The 10,609-nt window shown below is 36.5% G+C and overlaps 1 protein-coding gene across 3 annotated transcripts in view; it reads right to left on the bottom strand.

The window, feature by feature from the left end:
* The window catches only part of LOC129434835 (uncharacterized), a 38,419-nt gene extending 29,359 nt beyond the window's left edge, over positions 1-9,060 (bottom strand). For 2 of the 3 annotated variants that reach the window (XR_012365783.1, XM_073861633.1), the window contains exon 1: positions 8,848-9,060. Coding sequence is in view for 1 of the 3 variants with exons in the window: in XM_073861633.1 (XP_073717734.1) it covers positions 8,848-8,965 (118 nt within the window). In the remaining 2 variants the exon portion in view is untranslated. Of the gene's footprint in view, positions 1-2,966; positions 3,097-8,847 lie in introns of those variants that run through there. The other variant, XR_012365784.1, reaches the window with a different exon arrangement.
* Positions 9,061-10,609: the final 1,549 nt, after the last annotated feature.

Here is a 10,609-nt window from a genome sequence, read left to right as displayed (position 1 = left end):
TTGTAACATTTCAAAACTCCGTCCCCTTTTAACCCTTCCGGATGCAGAGAAACTTGTCCATGCCTTTATCTCCTCAAGGCTGGACTACTGCAATGGACTTCTCACAGGGATTTCAGGCAGGAACATCCAAAAGCTGCAATACATTCAAAACAGCGCTGCCAGAGTCCTTATGAGAGTCTGTAAATATGAACATATAACCCCTATCCTATACTCACTCCACTGGCTTCCTGTTTCATCCCGGATCGATTACAAAATTCTTCTGCTCACACATCAGTGCATCACCGGACAAGCACCACTATATCTACAAGAGCTTATCACTGTGAAATCCTCTACTCGTACCCTCAGATCATCTGGGAGCCAGCTTCTTCAGACTCCCACCACTAGGCTCCGAACCATGGGGGACAGAGCTTTCTGCTCAGCTGCGCCTCGGCTTTGGAACAACCTCCCCATTGAACTGAGAACAGTACAGAGCCTGGACTCTTTTAAAGCCGATCTGAAGACCTATCTTTTTAGAAAGGCTTTTTTATGTTGATTATTTTATTATTTGCATTGTGGTTCTAATTTTTAATTGTAGCACTTAATTGTTGGACGTTATTTGCATTGTCGTATATATTTTTAACTGTAGCACTTTGAGATTCCTTGGAATGAAAAGCGCTTTATAAATAAAATCTATTATTATTATTATTATTATAGGTTTCGATATAGGTTTTTAATATATGTGACATATATATAATTGGCCGTTTTCCTATATTATATGTACATATATGTACCTATATGAACATATATGTTAACCTATATATTAGTAAAAATTATTAAAATCTGTATCTGCTAATAAATTAAACATAAATAAAGGTCCAACCAATGACAATCTGCACCTGCAGGAGCCAGGATTCAAACCTCCAACCTTCCGATCACAAAACAACACACACTCCTATGCACCACTGCTGGGATTTGAACACTCAACCTTCCGATAATTAGACCACCCGCTCTATCATCTGTGCCACTGTCACTGTCAAAGAGCTTTAAACAGTAGCTGTTAAATTGTAAACCATCTTGTTGTACATGTCCTTCTTTTCCACTATCTTCATACAAGAAAGAATAGACCTTGTAAATGTTTTGGGAAAATGTGCAGACATCACAACTTTTCATCTCTTGTAATTGCCATACACTCTTAAAACGAATGTGTTAAAATAACACATTTAATGTGTTGTCCTTAACTTAACACAACTCTGTGTTATTTTTGTGACAACACACTTTGTGTTGTTTTAACACATCTTGTCCCTTTTCTTTATTTACTCAAAATCAAGATGAAATGAGACTTTGGGGGGGTTTCCCAGACAGGGATTAAACTAGTCCTAGATTTTAAAAAAATTTAAGAGGTGTCCAAACTAAAAACAACTTGCACTGACATATCTCAAAATAAATCATTGCCCTTTGTTTTGCCTCAAAATGCACACAAGTAAAGTTTGTAGTAAGGCATGTTTGTTAAAACTAGTTATATTTCCAAATTAAACTAAGGCGTAGTCCTGGTTTAAGACAATCCCTGTCCTGGAAACCACCCCATAGTGTGTTAAATAGGATTAACACATCCTTTCATAGAGTGTAGTTAAATTCCATAAAATGCCAATTACATGTGACACCAATTTCATGTGTTTGCACATACATACGTTCTTGCATATTTTTTTGTTAGTTCTTAGTTATTGCCTTGATAAAAGAAAATATGAGCTAGGCATTATGTATGACATTTGCAAGTGAGATATGAGCTACAAAATGACCAGATCCTGCTATAGTATAGGAGACATAACTTGTATGTATAGGGCTTATATGTGGATATAAAGAAGCAATACAGGAGACCTATATGGCCTGTATATGCACCTCAATTTTGCACATATGCACCATATATATTATCATATATGGGCATATATGCTGTATATGTGCAGCATATATGTGCATATTAGCTACATATATGTTACATATATGAGCATATATATTATTATATATGTGCATATATGGTGTATATGCAGCATATATGTGCATATAAGCTGCATATAGGTTTTATATATGCACATATATCCACATATGGGTTCTTTCCATGCTCCGACCTGTGACATTAACCTACAACCAACAGCTTATTGTTCTGAATTTAACGTTAAAGGTAAGCCTATAAAGTCTCTCTCTCTCTCTCACAATTGTTTATTAAGAGTAAAATACAGGTATATTATTAATAATAATATAAATAGATAAAAAAACAGACCTGGTTGAATTTGTAATTAAACGTATTTGAATTAGCCTATCCTACAGCATAGCTGTATATGTAAACGAGTTATGTTTTCATTTTGCTATTGTGGTTCTCTAGCTGCTGGTTTTTAATCGCTAGCTATATTATAGTGCATTAATTGTGGCAGTTAAAATATCTACGTTAAATAATCAATTTGAACCTAAATGTTGCGTTTGGACCGTTTTTGTGCTGGAAACCATCAACTCTATCTGGCAACATTGCGTAAATTTTTTGCATTACTAATATCAAACACAAAGGCTTCGAACATTTTATAATTTCAAAGCTGTATGTTGCATTAACTAATTTCACCGTGGACATTTGAAAATAGATTAAAAAGAAAGAAACTACAGAACCACTACCAGATCTGGGTCTGAACTTTAAATATGCAGTGTTGTGCTAATATGTAAGTTTGTGTTTTTTTGTTGTTGTTGTATATGATTGTTCACTGCAAAAAATTACTTTATTACTTAGTATTTTTGTCTTGTTTTCAGTAGAAATATCTAAAAATTCTTAAATCAAGATGTATTTTCTTGATGAGCAAAATGACCTAAGAAAATAATACTAGTTTTTAGACAAAAAATATACAATGTTAGTGAATTTGTGCTTAAAACAAGCACAAATATCTGCCAATGGGGAGAGAAAATTTTACTTGAATTAAGTGTTTAAGAAAAAAGAAATCTTATTTTACCATTTTTTTTCTCACCCCATTGGAACAGTCCTTCTCACGTAGCATCTTCGAAATTCTGGCTTCCGAGGATCCTTCCTTGACATTGAGAAACGGCTTAGGTCTCAGCTCCTAAATTATTTAAGAAAGCTATACAGGTATACAGTAGATAGGAATTAAACTAAAACATGAAATATATAGAGTATAGGGCTTTCTATACAAAGTATATTATATTACACAATATAATATACAGTATAAGATGTATATTAGTAAAAAAACATATTCAAGTGCTTGCACAGTACCAATAATTTTTATGGGATTATCAAGACAGCAATGGTATATACTTCTTAACACGCACCGGCCCGGCAGCGGGCCCTAGGGGGCGTTTTTACGTGTTTTTGTACTTTGTTTAACATCAAATATTCAATCATCAATCATAAACTTTGCATTATTTAAAAGTTTAAACACTCCAAATTCATGTTCTGAGCTTATTTTTGCAATCAATACACTGGTGTGGAAAGGGTCAAATTAAATGCAGACGGAATGCATATAAAAATGGTTGTGGGTACTCACATATCATGCCATATGGTTCTGATAATTTCTGACAATTCCCAAAAACTTCAATGTATATTGCAACATAAGGGTCCACTCTTCAAAAAGCATCCCACGTTTTTATCCATCACAATGAAAAATAGTGAAAAATCCAGCAATATCCTCCTTTGTTTACATCTCCGCGTCCGCTAAGTATGATCGATCATGTTTATTTTCTATCAAATATCGATTTTTATCAGTGAAAATCCATCTCTTCCTGCTTCTTTAGACTGTTCCGATAAATATCCCGCCCTATTTTTCGGTTTTGTCCAACCAGAAAATGTTTGACAACTCAAAATGCCATTGGATCCCAGATTTGTCGAGCCAGATGTCCTTCAGCTCACCATAGGCTTTTGACTGGATTACGCCAAAACGAAGCCAGCCAATGCATAGCCAGCAAAGTTTGAAGGGCAGGGGTAGTAACCAATCATGAAACGATTACAAGGATTCAACTTACGTCAGTAAAGTGTACTTCTGCGCAAATCTACAGAAGCCATGGAGAGAAATGCCCACGCCCCCTCCGTGCGCGTTTGTTTGTTTGGGTAGCATAGCAGCCGGCTAGGTTCTCCAGAGCCGCTGAGAAACCTCTCAAAGGTTAGATATAACATCTCCATTGTTGATCGTCGACAGCAGGTGACTTTTTTGTGTTGAGAGTGTTTTGGAGAAGTTGATAAAGAGCATGATAGCGGAGCAAAAATACAAGACTGGATATAAACAAACCGCGTCGTCGAGGGGAGATGGACCGGACTATGAGCTCAGCTGCGCTCGCTTGGATAAAGTAAGTGGATTATTTTATTCATTATTTATTTTACGTTACATTTCTTGTTTCTTGTTAGCTGTTTTGATTATAAAGTAACACTGAAGATGACTGAGATATGAGTTTTACATCGTTTCATTTTCTATGACATGTTATATAAATGCATCATATTATAACTATATGAATCCAATGCACAGAATATACAAACTAAAAACTAGAAAATAAGATATGCGGTGGAAATATGAGTATTACCAGCTGAGAAATATAGGTTACTTGGCAAACATAAGACATTTGTAATTTTAAATATATTCATGTAATGTGTGTGTGTTTGTGTATATGTATTATGTTCATGTATATTACATCATAGTTTCTCATACAAATAGTTGTATGTCTCTAACTTTTGACTCAAACTAAAATCCTCTCTTGCTTTGTGTGTGTGTTGTAACAGGGCTTTTAGCTGACACAGAGGAGGACTGGAATCTGGAGTGCATTCATGAGCAACCACATTCAAAATAACAAGTATTTTGTTATAATGTGCAAATGTTTTTTTCTGAAATAGTTTTTTCTATGTCCTTTGGTGGGCAGAGAAGTTCTGAATTGATATACATCATGTAATATGTAGTCCTGATTCATTTTCTTTTTATAATCATGTCATTTTGTTATCATGTGTATTGGAGTTTCCAAGTGCACTTTTTCTAAAAGGACGCCTGGACTTTTTTTAAATAAAGAGTATCATTCTCAAATTTGAATCACAGCATGGTCATTCAGTTCACCTATATGGTGTCCCCAGGTGTATTACATGACCATTGCATACCTTTTTTGCTAAGTGAATGTTATTTAAAGAAAAACGGAAGTCATTTAATGTATATTTTACCTTGTTTTAGTTGTTATGACTATTAGGCAACAATATGTCAAGTGTCTAGTTTCAAACAAGACCAGAATTATGAATATAGACCATAGGGTTTAAGAGCTGCAGATGTTTTAGTTTGAAGTTGTCGTTTGTCAGAAAATGCTCAAAAATAAAAGTGCTAGCTAACAGGTTAAATGTATATACATTTGAATAATTTGAACTGTAAAAAGTTAAAGTTTGATAAAATTATTGATAATGCCTAAAAATGTAATGTTTTTTTCAACTTAAATTTCTCAGTTTAAGTGAAATAATTAAAGTTTAAAATGTTTAAATATTAGGTGTTACCAATTGAAGTAAGTTATTAAGTAGAGCCGCTTTTACAGTTTATGATAGGTAAATAAAATACCATAAAATTTAAAATCTACAATAAAAATATAGCTGCAAAGCAGCGATGGCGGGGTCAAGCTAAAAAGGGCACAGAATGAAGTATCGGTGATGACCGTCATGATTTAAGATTTAAGAAGTTTTCAGTAGATTAAGGCAAAAATAGCAATTTTTCACATCTTGAGTGCTGTGCAGAAACAATGGGTTTTGCCTCAGGTCATGTTTGTGATGACACCCGCCAAATTTAATATACATATGATTAAGCAATGTTGAGATATAGCCTCAAATGACTTGACCACTAGGGGCACTGCACTAAAACAATAGATGGTGCCTCAGGTCACGATTGTGAAGACACCCACCAAATTTGGTGTACGTACGATTAAGCAATGTGGAGATATAGCCTCAAATCACTTGACCACGGGGGGCACTGCACGAAACAATAGATGGTGCCTCAGGTCATGATTGTGATGACACCCACAAAATTTGGTGTACATACAATTAAGCGATGTGGAGCTATGGCCTCCAATGACTTGACCACTAGGTGGCACTGCACCGAAACAATAGATGATGCCTCGGGTCATGATTGTGAGGACACCCACTAAATTTGATATACATACGATTAGGGTTAGGCCAGCTTATTTCAGTTGAGACTGCTGACTAAAGTTAAGCCATACCTGCCACGCAAGGAGTAATTTATGCTTTTATTAGATCTCAGTTAGACTACTGCAATTCTTGATAGGGTGGTTTCCTACACAGGGATTATCTTAAGCGAGGAATAGGCCTTGGTTTAATTATGAAATATAACTAGTTTTAACAAACATTACTTTATGAGGCAAAACAAAGGGCACTGATGTATTTTAAGTAATGTCAGTGCAAGTTGTTTTTCAGTTTGGACAGCTCTTACATTTATTTTAGTCTAGGACTTGTCTAATCCCTGTCCAGGAAGCCGCCCCTAAATCTTGGATTGGACCGGTCATCTCTTCATCGCTTACAGTTAGTCCAAACCCAGCAGCTTGTCTCCTAACTGGGACAGAAAAGCATGAGAATATTACGCAAATTTTAGCCTTCCTCCACTGCTCAGACAATTGAAAGGTTTAAGTCTTCGTTCAAGACCTACCTGTAATTTTTATTCTGTTTTTATTTTGTGAGTGTGTTTATTTTCTTTTAAAACTGTAAAGCACTTTGGTCAACTATGGTTGTTTTTAAATGTTTTATATAAATAAATTAAATTTAATTGAAAATTGAACAAAGTTACACATACAGTAAGCTACAAATATTAATAATGTTACCTTTTCTTCTTCAGGGTTCCTAACATTGGATATCTTTAATGTAACCTGTAATACACAGAATATTTGTGCTGCGAGGGGGGGCCAGATGAGTGTGTACTGCTCTTACTCAAACATCAACATCACAACTGTGTTCTGGTTCAGTCATAAACAGAGAACAAACTGGAGAAACAAAGATGAACCTGAAGATTTGACTTTAGATTCAGATTACTCAGGACGAGTGAATCAAGAGATCACTGAAGATTACTTAGAGCTCATAATATCAGATGTGATAGAGAGAGACAGTGGAGAATATCAGCTCATGTTCATTATGAAGGATGGAGTTAAACATCTCAGCTCAGTCACAGTCAATCTAACAGTCACAGGTACATTTACATTCTCATCAGTCCAGTTAAACTCTTTTCATTTCTCATCTAATGTAAGATTTTCATTATTTAGTTTTACAGGTGAAGATGAATCCTGAATCTACAGGACAGCAAGTAAAACTGAGCTGTGATGCCTTCTGCCCTTTAACATCTGAATATGATTACTACTGGTTCAAGAATGGAGAACATTTTACATCTGACCAAAGCATATTTGTGTCATCCAGTGGAAACACTAACAGTTATTCCTGCTCTAAGTCTTATTCAGACCGCTCGTCATCTGTGTGTAAGTCTGACATTTACACAATATGAGGAGCTCAGATGCAAATGCCGCTAAACACCACATCTGTCAAAACAAGATAATGATATTAGCTAAATGTTCTCAGCACAGAAGATGAATTGAGTAAAGGGAGGCGAGTGCACATCAAGGTGCAAGAGCTTTTTACCCGGTAAAAGGAGGTTTACTGAATATATGATATTGACAAATTTGTTTACCCTTTTACTTTTATTTAAATTAGTTTGGATATTTTTTTAAAAGTGGAGACATTTTCTTGTTTGCAGATGGTTTTGCATTTAATCGCACCTTGACCAGAAAACACAGTTTAATTGATGACTGTTAGGAAACTAATTCATTCCATGGGCTTCTGAAAAACATTAAAATACGACACCAATAGTTAATGTCTGAATATTTATTCAGAAATCCACAACAATTAGTTTGCCATAGCCGTCTGTTCTAAACATTGCACAAGTGACTGCTTCATCAATGTGGTACAGCTCAATGTCAGTTTCTCCAAAAATTTACTTTGTTGTATAGAGATAGATTAATCTCTTTAATAATTCACGCAAAAAACATGATTCACACATGCGTAGACAATTTCACATGCATGAAATCTTATTCACATACACAAATATATATATATTCGCAAAAAAACGATGTGCATACACAAAATAAAAATACATATTCATAAAATCCATTTCACAAACGAAAAAAAAAACAATTCACAAATGTAGAACTTTGTACAAAAAGTTTTATATTTTGAGTTTATCATGACTGTGAATGTACGAATCGTCTTTTCGTGAGTGAATTGCTTTGAATAGACCTTTTTCACAACTTCCGTATTTATGACCGGAAATATGCAATCGTCGCGGAAATCTACTTCCGTCGCAGTCAATGCAATGTAAAAAGCCGTATCTGTTCCATTAATTCCCTGTTGATGGTGAAGTTAGACAGAAGTGAATTCAGGCTATCCGGCGAGATTAAGGACCTAACTTCACCATAAGAAAGGGGAGCACTTATGTATGCAGCAGACACTTACATTTTAGGGCTCACTGGTCGCCGCTTCCAACCAAATGCTGTCTCTACCCATTTTTCTTGGAACGAGTTCACCATGACACACAAACATACGACCACAGACATTACCAGACAAAAATGTTAACTGATAATGATAGCATCCGGCTAACATTATTGTTGCTACACACAAGACGTTCACTTGGACAACCATAGGCAGTAATTGAAGGTAATTGGTACCATAATGCTTCATTCAAAGCAGACTATAATGATTTAGTAAGGTAGTCTATATCATCTACTATACATACATTATGTTTAAGTGGACACTCTAATAATGTGTTATTTTAGTTGACAGTTCAGTAACAGTTAGACTCGCTCTCTACTTACCTTGATATTTATAGACAAATTCTTCATGGAAAAAGATTTCCTCTATTAGTCGTGTCACATCAGCAAATGTAATATTTGGCAAATCCGTTAACGAAGTTGTGTAGACTCTTTGATCCATTTTAAACTTGCCCGGGTTTGTGATTTTCTAATGTGTTGACGCTTGACAGGAACTGCGCTTTCACGACGATTACGTATTTCCGGTTACTGTGAGAAAGGTCTATTCGTGTGTGTGTTTCCCTTTCGAGAGCGGTCACTCGACATTGCGTCCGCTGACGCTATGGGAAACTCCTCCCTCTTCCGGTTTCTGAAGCTTTTATTGAACAACGCCAGTGTTCTGGCCAATGCCGCCCATGACAGCCTTATAGGGGCGGGACTTCCGCTACTATATAGCCTGTTTAGGCGGCAAAATACTCAGATTCTTTCTCTTCACCGTGACTGAAGCGTCTCGCCGTAGATCGTCGCACTTGTGAGGGACGCAAGGATCGCGTCCCTTACACGCGTTCTGGCAGAATTTTACAAGGATTTAAAGCGAGCTGCCAATCAGCACAACATCCTTCTGTGCCCTGTTGACATTCCCTCTGCACTTGTCCTCTTTCAACTATGTGCCAATTGAGACCATATATTTAGCAATATACAGCTTCGCATAGCAATCTGTCTCGACACACACACACACACACATCTAAGCAGTGCACAATGCATCTCGCACGCCCCCGATTGGTGGCAACGTTGCTCTATACTTACGGATTGCACTATATATATATATACACATTTCTTATAGCAGCCTATACGTCTGGCTATTAATGTATATTTGCATTGAATAGAGGCTTATTGTACTGCATTCCACTATATATATACTCATACGTATATTTATATATATTTATACATTAATAGCAGCCCACACGCCTGGCTATTAATGTATATCTGCATTAAATAGAGACTCATTGTACTGCTTGACACTATATATATATATTTATACATTAATAGCAGCCTGCACGCCTGGCTATTAATGTATATTTGCATTAAATAGAGACTCATTGTACTGCTTGACACTATATATACTCATACGTATATTTGTATATATACACATCATTAAAAGCAGCCTACACGCCTGGCTATTTATGTACATTGGCATTGAATAGAGAGGCTATCTCTCTCCTCACTCATCTTGCTCTTAGCTCCCTGGCTGAATGCAGTGAGCCGATGTGGATGTAAACTTTTAGGAGTTATGTTGCTGTACCAACAGAGGATTACTATCATGCCTTACACATCCGTGCAGTGTTCGGGCAATATCTCACTACAAACACAGGTATCTGACTCCCTGCGTGCGCGTGGCGAGCTGTTACTAAGTTGTTCATTCTTAAGGAAGTGTCTCTCTTTCTCTCGGGTTCTGCATCCGACCTTGCACAAAGCAGCAAGCCACTGCAGACCCAGACTTGGTTTTTATATGGCTCTATGTGCGGCAAGTGAGCCAGTGCCCTTCAGCGGATCACTCCACTAGATGATTCACACACGTCTGGGTTGTGCACTATGTGGTACAGTTCAGGAGTTTGCAACATAACTGTACAGCTGTTAACAAACTCTATTAAATGGCAACCTTGCTTCAAAGCACACAGTATGTGGCACCCGACACACACAGACGACCGGTTACTATCCGTTCCAGTGTATAAGGAGTGTATCTCCTCGCTCGGTGCTATTGCAGAACCTAGCTCTGTTCTTCCATGGCTCTGTGTAACACACCATTGCTTTATGCCACACAATATGT

This window comes from Misgurnus anguillicaudatus, chromosome 23 (genome assembly GCF_027580225.2).
Source record: "Misgurnus anguillicaudatus chromosome 23, ASM2758022v2, whole genome shotgun sequence".
NCBI lineage: Eukaryota > Metazoa > Chordata > Actinopteri > Cypriniformes > Cobitidae > Misgurnus > Misgurnus anguillicaudatus.
Note: the sequence above shows the minus strand (reverse complement) of the source record. Positions and strands in the feature narration are given on the sequence as shown.